Genomic DNA, 20,839 nt, shown 5'->3' on the forward strand with positions numbered 1-20,839 from the left:
CCAGATGCCAAAAGACATGGGAAAAGAAGAAAGGGCAGACCTAGAAAGGGGTGGATGGAACAAATCGAGGAAATCGGGACAACGAGAGGGAAAACAGTGCAACAGATGAAGCAAATGGCAGGAGACCGGAAGGCGTGGAAGAAATGGGTAAAAGATGGATAGGTGATACCAAAGTCCGACGCTCTTATAGGGCATAAGGACAACGAGAAGAAGAAGAAGAAGATAAAACCTCATGTAGTATAAAAAACATGGCATCAGTGGTACATTAACTTATTATTAAAAAAGCCGAACTGATTTTGTGATAAAATGTTGTTTTCAACGAGAAAGGACATAAGTCGGGCTTTTATGAGTCTCTCAATAATATTGGAGAGTACCGGTAGTAGTGCAATAGGTCTATAATAATTGCAGTTATTAGATTTTTCCACCTACCCCTACCGAAAGTATACTTTTCCGGACCTGATTGTAGGGAGCAAAGTTGTACTTTTCCTCCCTAGGGAGGAAACGTAAAAGTGACATGGTATTTCATTCATGAAATATAACTTATTGAGGCCCTGTACAATATCTATTTTCTATTACGTAAGTATCTATATATTTTAACGTTTATTTATAAAACACCCTGTATTTTGCTGAATGGTAAAAAACAGTAAATTGTTATTTTGATTTAACAATGTTTACATTAATAATTCGACTTATATTTGACAGTTGACAGTTATATTGTACCTACTTGTTAGTTTTAGTTTTAATAAATTTTGTTGGTTAGTTACATAAATAAATTAAGTAAAAATGAAAAATGACTTGTTATTAATTTGAGGAAGGTGGAAAAACCATATGTATAACATAAAGTAAAGTGCCTTTTCCTCCCTTGAATGATTACTGCCCTCCGCTACGCGTCGGGCAGTAAACTTCATTCTCGGGAGGAAAAGTAGCACTTTCCTCCCTTGTTATACAAATAGCTATTTCACCACCCTTATGAAAAGGAATAATGATGGCTGTGTTTAGGCACTCTGGAAGTTTACCTTTCTCAAAAGAATCATTAATTAGTGAGATGAGGACTTCCAATACATTTTCTGGGAGATTTGAAAAAAAATTTATCGATAGACCATCAGTAGGTACTACAGGAAGATTTGCTTTTGATATTATTGATTGTTTAGATCAGTTCAGATTTATCAACTGATTTTGTAAAGAATGAATTCGAGACCTTTCTTGAATTAGGGAGATAGAAAATGGAATCTTGTTGTGGCAAAATAGTTTATGTAATATTTTTACTCACATTAACACAGTATTCATTTAGATTTTCAGGGTCTGGAAGATAAAATGTTTGAGCAGTGTGGGTTTTATGTCGAAAATCGTTTATTATGGACCAAGTTTCTTTTGCAACACTTTTAGAGCTTCCCAGGAGGTTTTGATAGTACACTTTTTTAGCTGAGTTTATAAGTTTAAGATAGGCTGCCCTGCCCTGTACTTGGTGATATATTCAGTGACAAAGACGTTGGTAGTAAATTTCTTGATGTAGAGTAGTGAACGCATATTTTTGGCTGATATTCGAATACCTTTGGTAGTCCAAGGTTTACGATCTTTTGGCTTAATTGTAATTAAAGGAAATGCTTTATTGAAGATACAGAAAAGCTTATCTAAAAAATCACGGAAATTATAGTTCACGTCCATAGAAGGAAATTTCCACTCAGAGGTTAAGCATAGATTTTGGAAATTACGAAAGTTCCGGGTGAAAGAAATCCTGTCTAAACGTCGGGTTTTCGAGGAGGGTTTTCTGAAGATATTAAACTTCCTATAAACTGCTTCATGATCAGATAGTCCAGCATTAATAATTGTAGAGGGAACATCAAGGGGTGAGAAATCTGAGACTGAAAATAAACGTGGATTTTAAAAGGTTTAAAAAGGTACATCCAAATTATCTATTCTGCAAATATTTAAATTATTATATTTTAGATTATCATTACTAGGGCGGTCCGATAAATACTTAGCCTCCAAAAGATAAACAAAATTTTTGGAGAAGTGGTGGTTTATTTCTGAACGTAGTTTCCTTTAGCTCGATACACTTGACCCAGCGACGACCTCCGGCTTCTTTAACCCGTCTGAAAAATACCTGTTCTGGAGGTCTGCAAAATTGGCTCCCATAGCGGTGATGAACTCCTCATTCGACTTAAGGGCCTAGCCGGGTAAGATGATGAAAAATGCCCTCAACTCGATTCGAATTCCATATAGGTCACAGTTTAGCACATATAGAGAAACTCACTTTCTGAAATTTTTAGCCGCCTAGGTGGTCACGTGACCCACCTAGAGCCTAATTAGGCTTTTTATGTTTCAATTTTTGATCTCAGCCGCATCAAGAGCTAGCGAAAAACTTTAAATAAAAAAAGTTGTAAGTTCAAAAAGTTCTTTCTGAAATTTTTTTTTAATTTTTTGGCGGGAAATTCAAATTTTAGGACGATTTTAAAATTTTAAATAAGTATAAAAAATAACTAAGACATTCGTTCTCACGCAAAAAATTTATAACGTGTATTTTTGCATAATGTAAAATTGGTGAAACGTACTTTTAAAAATAAAAACCGCATTTTTTTGCTTTTTTTTCGCTTTTTGATACAATTTTGTACAGGTTGTTTAAAAAATGTAACACCGTCACTGGGATAGGTAAAAAACTGAAAAATAATTGGGGTTTGTTTAATAAAAAAATTTTGTAATGTCATCCATTTTCAAGATACAGGGCATTGAAAAACACAAAATTTTACACATTTTTTACGATTTTGCCGAAACTACTGGCAACATTGTAATACAATTGACAGGTTTTAAGAGGTAGTTATTGTTCATTTTTTGACATACAATTAAGGATTTTATATTCATCATTGGCGCGCATACGGGTAATGGTGTAAACTTTTTAAAGAAAAAAAGATAGTACGTCACTGACATATTTCAAATTAATAATAATTTTTGAATTTCTCGTCTAATTTCGGACAAAAAAGCTTTCTACCCTTTTTTTCATACGACGCGCCGTTTTCATGCAAACAATAAAATATCTTAACGCTTCCAAAGTATTGGAATTAAGTTTTTCTGTGGATGTACAAATGTACATGTACATTGTACATATGAGTATAATGTATAATGTAGATGTATTAGAAACTTCATAGAAATTCGAATACTTTGTAAGGATTAAAATATTTTATTTCTTACATAAAAATGGCGCGTCGTATGAAAAAATGGGAAGAAAGATTTTTTGTCACAAATTGAACGAGGAATTTAAAAATGATTGTTAATTTGGAATATGTCAGTGGCGTACTATCTTTTTTCTTTAAAAAGTTTAGACCATTACCCGTATGCGCGCCAATGATGAATATAAAATTCTTAATTGTATAAAATATAAAGGAAAAGATTCCTCTCATTGGCTGTATACCATAATAAAAAACTTACTAAGGAAGTAAAACTTCACTTGTAGGTAGATGGTATATAAATTTATTAAAATTTTTATCTAAAAAGATCCAAATTGGATTGAAGTGGGTACATCTATAGTACAAAAAACACAAACGTTTTCGGACCAATCAGTCCATCATCAGGTTGAAACTTTAGATCCAAAGTAGTTGGAACTAGCTACATAGTTAGGTCAAAAGACCTTAGTATTACAAGAATTAGGCCATTTCGGCTACAACAATGTCAACAATAAGTCGATGTTAAAAGAATATAAAAATGTAATGAGACTATAGTGCAGTCTTCATCTTGGCTTCAAACTGACAGACTGAAGTCTGTCTAGAGTCTGTCAGTTTGAAGCCAAGATGAAGACTACACTATAGTCTCATTACATTTTTATATTCTTTTAACATCGACTTATTGTCGACATTGTTGTAGCCGAAATGGCCTAATTTTTGTAATACTAAGGTCTTTTGACCTAACTATGTAGCTAGTTCCAACTACTTTGGATCTAAAGTCTCAACCTGATGATGGACTGATTGGTCCGAAAACGTTTGTGTTTTTTGTACTATAGATGTACCCACTTCAATCCAATTTGGATCTTTTTAGATAAAAATTTTAATAAATTTATATACCATCTACCTACAAGTGAAGTTTTACTTCCTTAGTAAGGTTCTTAATTGTATGTGAAAAAATTAACAATAACTACCTCTTAAAACCTGCCAAATTCTATTACAATGTTGCCAGTAATTTCGGCAAAATCGTAAAAAATGTGTAAAATTTTGTGTTTTTCAATGCCCTGTATCTTGAAAATGATTACAAAACATTACAAAAATTTTTTATTAGGCAAACCCCAATTATTTTTCAGTTTTTTACGTATCCCAGTGACGGTGTTACCTTTTTTAAACAACCTGTATAAAATTGTATCAAAAAGCGAAAAAAAGCAAAAAAATGCGGTTTTTTATTTTTAAAAGTACGTTTCAAAAAATTTAAAAATCTGAAAAAATTCAGGGTAAAGCATTATGCAAAAATACACGTTATAATTTTTTTTGGTGAGAACGAATGTCTTAGTTATTTTTTTATACTTATTTAAAATTTTAAAATCGTCCTAAATTTTGAATTTCTCGCCAAAAATAAAAAAGAAACTTTTTCGGACAGAACTTTTTGACACTTACAACTTTTTTATTTAAAGTTTTTCGCTAGCTCTCGATGCGGCTGAGATAAAAAATAAAAACATAAAAACCTAATTAGGCTCTAGGTGGGTCACGTGACCACCTAGGGGGCTAAAAATTTCAGAAAGTGAGTTTCTCTATATGTGCTAAACGTTGACCTATATGCAATTCGAATCGAGTTGGGGGCATTTTTCATCATCTTACCCGGCTAGGCCCTATCTGCCCGACGAGTGGCTTTCTCAAGTTTGAAAACAAAAAAGAAGACGTACAGGGCCAAATCTAGAGAATACGGTAGATGGGATAGAAGTTCATAGTCCAATTCGATCATTTTGGCCATGACGATAGTGTAGGTGTGAGTCGGTACGTCGTTATGGTGGAAGAGCATTTTTCTTCCACAATTGGGGCTATTTTTTCTGCAATTTGGCGTCGAATCGGGCTTATAATGCGGCATAATAAAGCCCTGTGACCGTTTTGCCCTTTTAGTGGAAGTTTATAGAGATCACATCATGTGAATCCCAGAAAACGGTGGTCATCGTCTTTTCGGCCGATTGGACAGTCTTCGCCCTCCTCGGAGCACGTTCGCGGGGTAAGGGCGATGCCACATTATGCGTTTTGACCGGATGCGTTTCCACCGCATCCAGTCAAAACGCATAGTGTGACAGGTCAGTCCGGTTGCGTTGGAAACGGATGCGTTTTGAGACATCGGTACGCGCTTACAACTGCACGAGACTAAACGCATAGTGTGACAGGTCGGTCCGGTAGCGTTGGAAACGGATGCGTCTCCACCGCATCCGATCAAAACGCATAATGTGGCATCGCCCTAACGTCCCCTTTATCGACTGTTCCTTGGACTCTGGTGTATACCAGTGGAACCATGTTTCGTCGACGGTTATGAAACAACGTAGAAACTCATTTGGATTACGCCTCCCTTATCTATGGATTACGCTTAAACAGCATCAGACACAGCTCTGTTGTGAGACGAGACAAACGAGATATTTTGGGATGCCTACTGTCTCAGCTATCTGGCGCACTTTCAGTCGGTGGTCTACAATGCGAGATCGTGGATTTCTTTCACGTTATCCTCAGTGGTAGCCGTTTTCGGGGCACCTGGGGGTGAGTTATCAAAAACCGTCGTGCCACCACGTTGAAACTCGTTAAACCATTTTTGATGGTTTCCATCGAAGGAGAAGAGTCACCGTTTAAGTTTACAGCATTCAAGCGGTTTTTGATTTCGTTTGCTTCTAAAAACAAGAGTCGAATCGCCGACTGATATTGCTCTTTTTTCATTTTTTTAAAATGCCCAAACACGCCAGCTTACACACGCGGTCAAAACAAAACTACAAGTCCAATTTGGCTGAGTTTTTGGCATAGGCCTCCTACAAGAATGTATTAATTACACGATGGTAGATTTCTCTTGAGACAGTGGCGCCACCGGGCGGAGAGGCTAAGTACTTATCGGACCACCGTATTATAACTATATTGTGACAATCAGTAAAAACAAAAATAGTAAAAATAAAATAGCTAAAAACTTACCGTTTCTTCTCACTCTTACTGGCTTAAGTCATTTTTAAGTCCAGTTGACTGGACCCGGACCCTTCAAAATACGAATCACTGAAAAACTTACCTTACTTTACCTTTTATTCTGACTCTTACTGGTTTAAGGTTTAAGTCATTTTATGAGGTTGACTGCACCCTTCAAAATAAAAATTATGATTTATAAAAACAAACCTTCAAAAGGGAAGTTTGTTAGTAAGAGGAAATCCAGGTGAGGGTTGGATTTTTTCGGCTTTGGGAATCTAAAGGATAATACACTAAATTGTACGGGAGTAATATTCCCGAAAATTCCGGCAATAATACTAAATATAGAAAACCTAATACATTTTTTATAAAAAAAAAACAGTAAAATCATAATTTGCATTAAGCAGCCTTTGACATGCATTACTTGTTTGCGTTGTCTGTTTGTACTAATTTTACATGGTCTTCCAATAAGTAGTTTTGGTTGTCATTTATTTAATCTGATCTGCATATTATCAAGTATGGGATACAGTGTGTACAAGAACACATGCAAATAAAAAATTGTTTTATCTTGTAGCCAAATACATACAATTAGTGCTCATAGAAAAACCAAAACCTAGGTCCATGTGCCCAATTGACAGTAAATTACACCAGTTAGACTTCTCAAACATGACCCCTATTTAACATTTATATCCCTCGTACACCGCCTTAGACCAGAAAGATACCTACTTCTAACTCTAGTATATATAGCTACGACAAAAAGGAAACTCCCACCCTTCTGGTTAGACCAGAATTCAATAAAATGATAGATATGGAAAAGTTTGATAAAATCTTCTACACAGATGCCAGTAAGGATGAATATGGTACTACAATAGACCAAACAATAGCGTCATTTTGTCTTCCTACAATCTGTAATGCAGTATACTGTATACTACACTAGTAGTATTGACTAAATGGAATACATAAAGCTCTGGAAAACACACCAAAAAGAAGCAAACGTATAACCATATGCACCGCCTCACTGTCATTGATTCACTCATTAAGAACCTTGCTCACAATATCCAATATAAATATAGTCAATGAAGTATGCAATAATTGTCACCAGCTATTAACTTCGGGAAAGAAAGATATTAAGTAGGATGTTGTTCTGAAGCTATTTTCTTGTGGCATTTTTATAATAAATTACTTTTAATGGGAAATAAGCCACAATTTTACCCAAAGAATATTTTTATTAACGTTTCGAAGCCCAAATCGTGTTTCGTTGTCAAAATACAAAATACTACTTAAATTAACAAAAATGTTGTTGCTAAGTAAAAAAATTCTTCTAATAATTTATTTAATGTGACTCATTTATATTGGCAATTCAGACGTATATTATACATTTTAAAGTAGAAGACTTTAAAATGATATCGCCAATATTTATGAGTTGCGTTCCTGGGACGACTTTACTAAAAGATAGTTCATTCGATTACATGAAATCAATCCCAACTAAAGAATATTCGTAACAAAAAAATCATAGCATATGATCTGTCTTTAAAAAGACAACCAAATGCAACGATGACGGTAAAATTCTCGCGTTGGAGATTCCATAGTAAATCACGAGGGTAAAACCAGGAAAAAACCTCGTGATACTATCCCGACATCCTAAGTATTTGGTCTTACATTTAATTTACTTTCAAAAAACTAATACCAAATTCCGACTTTAATATGTTTAGATTAAATATAAATAATATTAATAATACATAGATATACAATAAGTAATACTAAAATATAAAATTTGTACTAACTCGATATGTTATTGACTTACTAATCGTGGTATTTTCTTTCGATTGACTTCCTACCGAGGAATTTGCAACACAATTGGTTTCATTTAGCATAATTAGAGCCGCTTCTTTGATTTTTCTCTTTTTACTATCTGATTCTTTCAGGACTATACTTGAATCTCTCCACTGAACTCTGTGTTCATTATCCCATGCATTTTGACTTATTTGAGATCTATTAAATTCTCTATTTTTAATATAAGACTGATGTTCACTTATTCTAACGTTTAATGGTCTTGATGTTTCACCTAAATAAAATTGTTCGCATTCACAAGGTATTTTATAAATACAATTCTTTGTTCTTTCTTTGTTAGGTTTAGTTTTAACTGTTAGGTTTAGTTTTAGATAGAATATATCTCAATGTGTTTGTTGTTTTGAATGTTGTTGAAATGTTGAATTTATTTCCTATTGTTTTAAGTTTCTCGGATAGTCCTTTTATAATATATGGTATTGCTATTTTCCTCGTATTATTTCTTGTGGATGTTATAGGATCCCGTTCTACGTTGTTCTGTTCTATTCGATCCAGTCTTGACCATTCCTTATTTATAAACGATAATGGATAATCATTTTTTAATAAAACAGATGTTAAAAATTGTTTTTCTTCTAATATTATTGTATATCTATGTATTATTAATATTATTTATAATTTAAACATATTAAAGTCGGAATTTGGTATTAGTTTTTTGAAAGTAAATTAAATGTAAGACCAAATACTTACGATGTCGGGATAGTATCACGAGGTTTTTTCCTGGTTTTTCCCTCGTGATTTACTATGGAATCTCTAACGCGAAAATTTTACCGTCATCGTTGCATTTGGTTGTCTTTTTAAAGACAGATCACATGCTATGATTTTTTTGTTACGAATATTCTTTAGTTGGGATTGATTTAATGTAATCGAATGAACTATCTTTTAGTAAAGTCGTCCCAGGAACGCAACTCATAAATATTGGCGATATCATTTTAAAGTCTTCTACTTTAAAATGTATAATATACGTCTGAATTGCCAATATAAATGAGTCAGATTAAACCCGATTTGGGCTTCGAAACGTTAATAAAATCATTTTTTTGGTAAAATTGTGGCTTATTTCCCATTAAAAGTAATTTATATTAAGTAGGATACTGGGACCCATTTGCGACAATGGTATATGAAGAATAAGGTTCAACCACGAGTTATACCAATATTACAGACAACCCTCTATAGCAAATTATGCAGAAATACAAAGATTGCGTTGGGCAGGTCATCTCATAAGAATGGATAACGACAGAACACCTAGCAGAACGCTTAGCGGAACTATGGTGGGACGTCGGTCAGTAGGAAGACCAAGGAAGAAGTGGATAGACGAAGTGAGAACAGATGCTAAAGAGATATTGAGGGTGGACAACTGGAGGAGAGCAGACAGAGACAGAGATACTTGGATGCGGATGCTGGGGGAGGCCAGGGACCGACTTGGGCTGTAGCGCCATAGGAGAGAGATTAACTTCAGGCACATCAGTCTCCATAATCTGGACTCCTTCACATGTAGGTGCCACTGTTAATGAAAAAGCGGTTTCAGGAGCGAAAAGAGCTGATTGTCCTAATCATTGAGTCGAAAGAAAGCAGCTACATCCAGACCTAAAATATCTCTGTATCAGCAATCGTTATTGAAAAATTGGCAAGATCAATGGAACAAAAGTACAGCCAGATTACACCAAATACAGCCAAAAATACAATCACCGTATATCCCTACACAAAAAGGAAGAGGCAAAACAACAATCACAATAATAAGAATATATCACACTCGACTCACGTATGGTTACCTCATGAGTTCTGGAAATCCACCGATCACCAACAAGACACTTTTCATCCAGCATATCCTACAAAATTTAATTTACACAAAAAAAATCAAAGACATGACAGGTTCTAGAAAAAGCACAAGTATGAATATCCCTAAAAATGATAAAGGGGATATTATTATTGATGTGAAGGAGAGATTGTGTCACTGGACCAATTACATCCAACAATTATTTAATGATGAAAGAGAATAACTGTCATTAGAAATCACAGAGGATACCGGACCACCAAGATGGTAGAACTACTGGACCAGATGATGTGCCCATCGAATTATTAAAACTCATTTATGAAGATGTTATTGATAAAATGGTTGAACTCTTTAATCTAATATATCAGACTACCACAATCCCCAGACAATGGCTGCCATTGACCTTTGTAGCAATTCCCAAAAAGTCGAATGCAACAACATGCTTAGATCACAGAACAATAGCTTTAATGAGTTACACACTTAAAACATTTTTGAAAATATTATACAGCAGAATTGTTAAAACTCTTGAATATGAAATTAGTGACACACAATTTGGCTTTAGAAATGGTATGAGGACAAAAGATGCTTTTTTCAGCTTGAATGTACTGGCCCAGAAATGCATGGACATGAATCAAGCTATCTACTTATGTTTTGTAGACTTTGAAAAGGCATTTGACAAGGTTCAACATAAAAAGCTTGGAGATATATTAAAAACCAAAAATACTGACAGACGTAATTTGAAAATTATATCTACTCTATATTGGAATCAAACTGCCATGGTAAGAGTTGACAACCAGGACACCCAAGATATCAAAATACAGAGAATACAGAGAGGAGTCTGTTAGGGTTGCGTGTTGTCCCCACTACTTTTCCATGTCTACAGTGAAGCGGTATTTCAATAAAAGCTGTCAGATTCAATAGAAGGTATATAATCTATAAATGCAGAAGTTTTGAATAACTTCCGTTTTGCAGACGATACAGTAATAGTAACGGATAACAACAATGATTAACAGAACGTAATGCAACGCCTTAATGGCTTAATGAACGCTATCATGAGTAGGTACGGACTGAAGATGAATTTAAAGAAAACTAAATGCATGATCATGACTAAATCAGTACATTTAAACATCCAATTTCCTCTTGAAAATAATGTAGTTGAGAGTGTGGATAACTACAAATACTGAGAAACATGGATAACATCAAATGTAGACCAAACCAAAGAAATTAAGACACGTATTGAAATAGCACGTGCATCATTCATTAAACTTAAAAAGTTTCTTTGTTGTCGGGATATAAGGTTAGAACTACGCCTAAGGATGCTTCGGTGTTACGTGTTCTCTACTCTTCTTTATGGCTTGGAAGCGTGGACATTAAAACAAGTCCATCTGAATAATAAGTTGGTCGCTTTTGAATTTTGGTGTTACAAAAGAATCATACGAATATCATACACTAGGAGCCGGTATAGGTGAAATTGTGCTAACCATGTTCGTACCCTACGCCGAAGATACGTGGATGTGCGCTGTATAGGTCGCGATCACGGTCGCTACGTCGATGTCAAAACAAACCTTCATTTTATTATGACATCGCACATACCAAGGATCATTGCAGTTTACGTTTACAGCGATGTCGATGCTAAAACAAAATAGTTTGTTTTAAAGCGCGATCGAGCTGCTGATTGCTTGGTAAATTAAAGTTTATTGGTGGTTTTTAAACCACGTGACATTCGCCGGAGATATGGCTGGTGTATTTATTCATTTCTTGTTGTAATCAGGTTATGACAAGTTTTGGTTATATGTAAACCGCAAAGAACACTGAAAGGAAGGTATCTTCAGTATGTTCTAGAGATGTTGAAAAATGATCTATTCGTTACAAAGTACTCGTTACTTACGAATACCGAAAGTAACGATTACTATATAGAGAGGCAAATCGTTACTTTGATTACCCTGATTACTTCGTACCAATCGTATCAGGGCGAGTAACGACTATTGTATCTACAACCAGTACACTTGATTACTTTCTACCAATCGTATCCCAGCGAGTAAAAACAGATCGGTGAAGGTCGTTGTTATATCGGAATACCTATACAAAATACCTACCTACTGAGAAATACGATTCTCGATATGATTACCGGTACTCAAATACAAAAATAACAAAAGTAATCATAGTAATCAAATCATCTTTATCCCTTAAACAGATCGATGAAAGTCGTTGTTATATCTGAATACCTATACAAAATACCTACCCACTGAGAAATACGATTCTCGATATGATTACCGGTACTCAAATACAAAAGTAACAAAAGTAATCATAGTAATCAAAGTAACGAATACTGTAAATGATTACTTTATACAAAAGTAACGATTTGTAACGAATACACGAAAGTAACTATAATCAACATCACTATGGTACTGAGTACAAAATACTGATGTATCTGACCCTTGTACTGAATTGAGTAGGCAACTTAAAATCGGTATTTCCGTACTTGTAATTAGTAACGTTTTAAAAATATCTTACACGTCCCTATAGACCAGGGCGCATCTGTAAACATATTAGTACATTTGGACGTTGAGAGGTGACTCAATTTTTTTTGTAGAAATGGCTTGAAAATAACTCAAATAATAATATTTGAGTTATCCTCCCTCTCGAAAAGGTCCGGAACAATGTTTAAATAATCAAAATGTCAAAAAATGAAGGAAAAATTCGATTTTTTTCTTCGTTTTTTGATTATACCTTTAAAAGTATTCATTTTCGAGAAAAGTTATATTGACATAAAAGTTGCGTAATTAAATTTCCTACAATATAGAATTGGTTAAAAATTTAAAAAATAGTCACCCTTGTTGCAAAATAGCAATAATTGCGAAAAAACAATACAAAAACAAGTATTCGCATTTTACGTTTTTTATCCATTTATGCTACACTTAGGACCTTCATATTTCACCCAGAAAAACTTTATGATACAGTTAAACAATATTGTAAATTTCATTAAGATCGGTTCAATAGATTTTGCAAAATAAATTTTGCAATCCAGCTTTCGCAAAAAAATTCATTTTTTCAAAATGTTACAGGACTGAAAATAAAGCAGAGAGCGAGTTGAATTTATTTTTGCTTATAGAAGTGCACTGTACCTTTCATTTGCAATTTTCAAAATTAAAATCGATTAAGTACCACGGCGTCAGGAATTTTTTTAAATAAACAATAATTATTGGTGCTGCGCGCAGGACAGCGGATAGTTTGCTCTGATTGGGCATTCCAATGACCTTTGATAATGATTGATACATTTTAATTTTTATTACATTTCGATATAAATAAATAAATTTGTTTATTGCAAAATAAAAACACATACTCTATCCTTTCAAATAACACTTTTTTTAGCAAAAACTTTCTTTGTTCATTTATTTTAATTTAGAGAATAAAAGTTTATTATTTTTAAACATATGCAATCGTTTAAACAATATTTCACAAACAATAATAAAATTAGTTTGATTTTTGTGGAATTAAAATATTAAAATACAACAAAATATAGAGTAAGAAAATAATATATTAGATAAAGATTGGAAGAAATTTTGGTGGAAATCAACTTGTGTGAATCAAACACCGCTGTCCAGCGCCTAGCACCAATATTTAATGTTAATTTAAAAAAAATCCTGACGCTGTGGTAGTTAATCGATTTTAATTTTGCAAATTGCAAATAAAAGGTACAGTACACTTCTATACGCAATAAAAATTTCAACGTGCTATCTGCTTTATTTTCAGTCCTGTAACATTCTGAAAAAATGATTTTTTTTTGCGAAAGCTGGATTGCAAAATTGATTTTGCAAAATCTTTTAAACCGATCTTAATGAAATTTACAGTATTGTTTAACTGTATCATAAAGTTTTTTTGGGTGAAATATGAAGGTCCTAAGTGTAGCAAAAATGGTTGAAAAACGTAAAATGCAAATACTTGTTTTTGTATGGTTTTTTCGCAATTATTGCTATTTTGCAACAAGGGTGACTATTTTTTAAATTTTTAACCAATTATATATTGTATGAAATTTAATTACGCAACTTTTATGTTTGTACATCTTTTCTCAAAAATGAGTACTTTTAAAGTTATAATCAAAAAACGAAGAGAAAAATCGAATTTTTCCTTCATTTTTTGACATTTTGATTCTTTAAACAATGTTCCGGACCTTTCTGAGATGGAGGATAACTCAATAATTATTATTTGAGTTATTTTCAAGCAATTTCTGCAAAAAAATTTGAGTCACCTCTCAACGTCCATCTCAAAACAGATGGGCCCTGGACTACTAGTAGTCGTAGCGGTATGACTTTCGAAAACATCGAATTTGATCATAAGCGGGTGCATAAAAAGATATCTTTCATTGAGTATTTTATTTCTGCACATGATCCCTACATATTTAAAATAATCTCTCCCCTACTGCTCGGACATAACTCATATTCCTCAATTTACTGCTCGGATCACAATCATTTACAATTACTGCAGAATCGCAATCATTTACAATTACTGCAGGTCATAATTCATAATCCCTCCGCTACTGATCGGTCATAAAAAATAACACTATCTGCATATTTCGTTTTTAATTTTTAAGCATAAACAAAAATGATGTAAAAAACAAAAATGTAATATGCCGACAAGTTGAATTTGAGGGTAATACGATATTTTTATCGATCACGGTTTTAAGTAACATGAATCATTTTTCACCTTATTTTTCTAATAATGTGATTTTGTAAAGGCATAACTTTGATTATTAATTTCGTATCTCCGCTCTACCAAAAGTTATCAGAATTTAATGACAAAGACAACGCAGTTTTCACTCGGGGTGTTGACTATGCTAATATTTTTATTTATCATAATAAATTGTACTTAGGTACCATCCATATTCATTTCAAATACCTCCATCTCGCAAACAAAAACATGTAAAAATAAACATCTGGCGGTGAGTCACGCGTCCCAAGACCCAAGAAAACTGTGCGCTGATGACAAACGTTCCCAAGCGAGACCTGCGAACGCATGAACTGATAGTAGGATGCGCAATACTGTCTACGCAGTTCGCCGACGCAGGTTGTATCTCGCTTAGGTTCAGGCCCGGCGCAAATTGAAACCTCGACGATCGCGACCTACACCGCACTCATCCATGTATCTTCGACATTTTCGTACCACCAATGTTGAGATGACTGGCGGGCAGAAAGTATTCAGTATAGATGTGCACCTTGTTGAGACATGTAAATTGAAATAAAAAATTGCTTTGCGCATTGAGCAGCTGTTTGTTAATATTGATGTAAATTAATGGTGGGGCGACTAAAATAGACCAACATTTAGCGGGGCATGGTCTTCCCGGATATCATCAAACGCGGAAAAGAAAAGTAATACAAGAAAAATAAAATATGTTAGATAAAATCTAAGGCAAGGGAGCGCTGGTTAAAGGATCAGTGGCGGATCCAGAGCGAGGGGTCACGGGGTCATGACCCTCCCCAAACGAAAATAAATATCAATTCAATAATCCTAAAAAAAACCGAGAGCTGTCAAACAAAAAAAAAATTTAGGCCCATCCAAAAAATAATTGAAAACCCACTTATCCTAGGGGTAGTAAGACTAAGGGCCAATTTCTCGTATCGAGTTCAAATCCAGTTTAATCTGACCTTTTAGGGTCGATTTCTCATACCTGCGTTAATCTATGGTTCAGTTGAACCAGGTTCACCCGTGATCTGTGGTTTTGTTTGAAATGCATTTCTCATTGCGCGTTCAAGTCAGCGCTCGTTCTACAGCTTTCGAGAAATGCCAATAGATGGCAAAAGGTAAAAAACTGTCGCCATTTTGAACTACCATTTTTATGCTGTTTTTGAATAAAGTTAAATTTAATTATTAATAGTCAAATAGTCATTTTAATAATTATAAATAAATATTATAAAAACAAAAATAATGTTATCGTTTATCGTTAGGCTTAATGTAATAAAATAGGATATATTTATATTCGTGTTAATACAACGCATGCGTAGTCCATGGAATCATCTGAGCTGAGTTCTGAAATCTTTGAACGGCCGAATTCCACCGTTCAAGCATCGGTCAAGTTTAAACTGCCATCGGTTGAACGTGAATTGAGAAAGACAATTTTGACTTTAAGCTGACGTTTACTAGAAGTTCAGGTTAAACTGGAGTTGAACTCGATATGAGAAATTGGCCCTTAGTGAACGTCAGTTTAAAGTCAAAATCGTCTTTCTCAATTCACGTTCAACCGATGGCAGTCTAAACTTGAACGATGCTTGAACGCTGGAATTCGGCCGTTCAAAGATTTCTAAACCTAGTTCAGATGATTTCATGGATTACGCATGCGTTGTATTAACACGAAACGCTGTCATAATATAAATATAATCTATTTTATTATATTAAGCCTAACGATAAAAGATAACATTATTTTTGTTTTTATAACATTTATTTATAATTATTAAAATGACTATTTGACTATAAATACTTAAATTTAACTTTATTCAAAAACAGCGTAAAAAAGGTAGTTCAAAATGGCGACAGTTTTTTTCCTTTTGCCATCTATTGGCATTTCTCGAATGCTTTAGAACGTGCACTGACATGAACATGCAATGAGAAATGCAATTCCAAACAAAACCGAAGTTCACCGGTGAACCTGGTTCAACTGAACCATAGATTACCGCAGGTATGAGAAATCGACCCTAAGCGACCTTGCATCAGAGAAAAGTAATTAAATCACCCTCAAGATCCATCATCCCCCCCCAAAAATTCTAGATCCGCCACTGTAAAGGATACAAAAATAAATTGTCTTGACTTACCTCTTTTATCTCGACAACTGTGCCGAAATCGGCCAGTTTGAAATGCTTTCTGTGAATTAGGATGTTGTCATCCTTTACGTCATAATGCACCAAACGTTTTTCTGCCATGTACATCGACGCGAGACATACATCATGGATGCAGTCCCAAAAGACGAATTCTGGCACATCATTAGTTATTTTAATGTAGTTTGCCAGACTCGTCTGGGATACCTGCATCATGAGGTATATCTCGGCTCCTTCTTCCCATCCCATTATGTAGTTCACGATGTGGGGGTGGCACCCCACTTTTTCGAAATTTCTAATTTCCTTCAACTTTTCCGCGTCAGAAATTTTCTCCGATTTCAACTTTTTGACAGCGTAGGTCTTATTATCAAATTTATGTCGAGCTTTATACACCGTTCCAAAATACCCTTCCCCTAATATTTCTAAGGATGAAAATATTTGAAGAAGGTATGGCTCTTCCAGCGCTCTATCATAGTGGGGATCCAGCGTCACTAAAATCCATAAAATATTCAATTAATTTTAACTCAGCAAGCATTTTCATATTGTAAACATGCCTTTTATAAACTTTAAAACTTACTTAACTTTAAAAAACTTACAGCTAAATCAAGATATCTTATTCGCCGGTCCGGAATAACAATGACGTAACTGCAAAAAGTCAAATTTCTCATGGGAGCAGTGGCGGGTCGTGGCCTTAGAGAAAGGGTCGGCAAGATTTTTTTCTCCTCATATAGGTATACCATCTAATTAAAGGCTTAAATCATCATAGCAGATTTTTTTTTGTTTGGTTTACTTGACATTCTCTCTTGTGTCATAGTGTTTCGAAAATACGTTTTGATTATTTTGAGACAAGAGAATTTATTAACAGTTTGTTGTAGTGAATTGCAGTACCTACTTACTATATAGGGTGAGGCAGATAACTGGCCTATTAGAAATATCTCGAGAACTAAAGGCAACAGAATCATGAAAATTGGAATGTAGGGGTTTTGAAGGATGATCTATTAAATGAAAATATTTTCATCTCTTTGCAACTTCCGGTTATACCGGAAGTTGCTTATAACTTCGTTTTTTTAAATGGGACACCTTGTATATTTTTACGTTTTTGGATTCTCCTCAATATCTTCTTGCTTAAAATATGAGGTTTTGTAATATTATACAGGGTATTTTAAAAGATATTTACGTTTTTTTATTAATTTCGTAGCAATATTCACACCCTGTAGAATTGTAACAGTTTGACATTAAAAACTCTACTTACGTTCAAGTGATTTTTACTATAGTCTAATATTGTTAAGAATCATTAGTATAGCTAATTTTGAAATTTTAGTATACAAGGTTGGTCGAAACTCGGAATGAATATTTTCTGAGTTTTCTTAAATGGAACACCCTGTATTTTAGTACTGTAATGAAATGATATTTCATGGTACTTTTTTATTTTATAAGTATTCCCTATACCTAATTGCTTTAATTTGTGAGTTATTGGTGATTAAAACGAAACACTAATTGCAACAAAAAATACGTAAAATTTCATTAGGTTGGCCGTGAAAAAATTCAGTTACAAATAATTTTTCAGAAATAAATACGTATTAATCCAGACTAATCCTTAAAATTACCAATAATGGTTTAGCTATCCAAATACCTACGTAGTTAAGATTGTTGGTGCGATTAACAATTAAGCACAAATTAAAGCAGTTAGGTATAGAGAATGCGTAAGAAATAAAAAAGTACCATAAAATATAATTTCATTACAATACTAAAATACAGGGTGTTCCATTTAAGAAAACTCAGAAAATACTCATTCCGAGTTTCGACCAACCCTGTATACTAAAAATAAAAATTTAGCTATACTAATGATTCTTAACAATAGTAGACTATATTAAAAATCATTTGAACGTAAGTAGAGTTTTATATGTCAAACTACTACATTTCTACAAGGTGTGAATATTGCTACGAAATTAATACAAAAACGTAATTATCTTTTAAAATACCCTGTATAACATTACAAAACCTTATATTTTAAAAAAGCAGACATCGAAGAGAATCCAAAAATGTAAAAATATACGAAAAAACGAAGTTATAAGCAACTTCCGGTATAACCGGAAGTAGCAAATAGATGGAAATATTTTCATTAAATAGATGACTCTTCAAAACCACTTAATTAAAATTTTCATGATTCTGTTGCCTTTAGTTCTCGAGATATTTCTAATAGGCCCTTTATTTGCCTCACCCTGTATAAAATTATACATATTTGTAACTTACCTCACTTTCCGAAAATATTTGGATCAGCATAATTTTTAAGTAACTTGTAAATAAATATATTGGAATTTTTTTGGCGAAGGTAACTTTTAAATTTTGAATTATCAAAGAGGTCAAAAATTTACAAATCTTCAAAATTCGAAAAACGAGTATCTATTTGCATATATTAGTAGGTATCCAAAATTTCAAAATATACTCTTTTTCGAGATATGTATCATGCCTTTGTCTTTTTTGGGGTAGTTCGAAAATATCAAGCGAATCCAAAACATCACTGCGTGTATATATTGGAAACTTCTATCATTACGAAAATCTCTGATATTTTGCACCAGCTTTCTTATTTTATTTTTGGAATAAATAATGACAATTAACTGATTTTGAACAACAATGAATATCAAATGGGTTTGGGCAAACACTTTCTTAAAAATATTTAAAAGAATATTAAAAGAGTAATCATTTAATAAAGTTCTCAAACCGATTGCTTCACGGATCGAGATATCACCGCTTTCAAAATCGTCGCCTTCAATAATAAAGTAAAAAACTTCCAAAAAGCTGTTCACGAAAATCTGCTACAGTGGAAACTAACCGAGATTTTAAATATCGCATCTGACAAACTGTTTGCATTTTTTTCGAAACAAATTGTTCTAAAACAGTAGTCCGTTTAAGCGAGCTAAAATGGCAAGAAAAGACGATATTCTTACATTAATATAATACGATCTTACATTAATATAGACGATAATATTACACGTATCCTGCAAAACTATATTCATTCTATGCGCATGACAGTGAGTAAATAAAGCTTGTGGTGCAATAGTTTTAACTTTTGCCTGGAGACCATTCAATTCACCGGACATCACGGCAGCGCCGTCGTAAATTTGCCCTACCAATTTATGTTTGATATCCAAAAATTTTAATTTGATCTGTCCTTTAAAACACCAAAAATATATTCTGCCTTATTGCTTTTACTGACGTCTGTAAAACCTAAAATCCTCTCATAAATATTACCACGTAACGTCTATCGAACAACAATTGATAGTTATGAATGACATGATACTGAGAAATTTCATTTACTTCTAGCGAAAAGCAAATGGTTTTCAGAATCTCAAATTCAATAACGTTATTCAAAATGTAACTAATTGATTATATTAGTTCATTCTGTACTGTTTTAGACACGCCGCTAAATATCTTCGAATCAGAAAAAAATTGGAAAATTTCAAATCGTATTTCTTAAACAATTTTATTAGTTCTCTATAACTGCTTTGATTTAACGAATGCTCCGATTTATCATGTCCCATAAATGATAATTCCTGACAACTTAAATAAATTACAATATCAATTAAACGACGTAAAACGGCGTGATTATTTTTTACAATTTCTTCCGATGCTTTCAAAAGAAATATCGGCAGATTTAAGTTTTACGTGTAAATCGTCAAGCTCGAGATGAGCTGGGGTCGGCTTGCCGAAAACAGTCAGATGAATGGCTCGGATCATTAATTTTTTGAAAAGTCTCTTATGCGCAGGGATCACTTAACGCTCAGATTAACCGAATCCTTTTAAAAACAATGAAAAAAATTCAGTCTGTATTATCTGACAGATTTTTTTATTTCACAGATACAAATGACATCAACTCTGATTAAATTAAATATTAAAAAAATCTATATCTATAAATGTGTGGGTCGGCACTGCCGACCCTGATCGGCCGCCACTGCATGAGAGCAAGATTGTTAAATATTTTAAATAGGGATTAAATGAGAAGTAATCGTCCAGAAGCATCGGTATGGCGTTTATTCTTACAATGATGGCTTTTAGTTTCTTCTCTATTAGACCAGGCTTTATCGTCGCCCCCGTTAGGTAAATTATTCCGATTCGTTTTTTTGCACAAACTTACTCAAAAAGAGGTCCTTATAACAAATCCACAGGGTGCCGGGAAGTGCCGCGGTCGGAAAATTGTTTAAACATTTTTTAAACAAATTCAAAAAATCAACTTTTCCACTTCGTACAATTTTTTTTTTAGATTCTTTGGGTCATTATGAGCAAAAAAGGTCTTTTGTAATTTTTCTCTA

At 33.6% G+C, this 20,839-nt stretch overlaps 1 protein-coding gene across 1 annotated transcript in view; it reads right to left on the bottom strand.

Moving 5' to 3' along the window:
• The window catches only part of LOC114336425 (membrane-associated tyrosine- and threonine-specific cdc2-inhibitory kinase-like), a 38,433-nt gene that overhangs the window by 8,385 nt on the left and 9,209 nt on the right, over nt 1-20,839 (bottom strand). The window contains exons 3-4 of the mRNA XM_028286789.2: nt 16,527-17,020; nt 9,712-9,778 (exon numbers count right to left, since the gene is read on the bottom strand). Coding sequence (XP_028142590.1) covers nt 9,712-9,778; nt 16,527-17,020 — 561 coding nt within the window. The remainder of the gene's footprint in view (nt 1-9,711; nt 9,779-16,526; nt 17,021-20,839) is intronic.

The sequence above is a fragment of the Diabrotica virgifera genome, chromosome 10 (genome assembly GCF_917563875.1).
Source record: "Diabrotica virgifera virgifera chromosome 10, PGI_DIABVI_V3a".
NCBI classification, from domain to species: Eukaryota; Metazoa; Arthropoda; class Insecta; order Coleoptera; family Chrysomelidae; genus Diabrotica; species Diabrotica virgifera.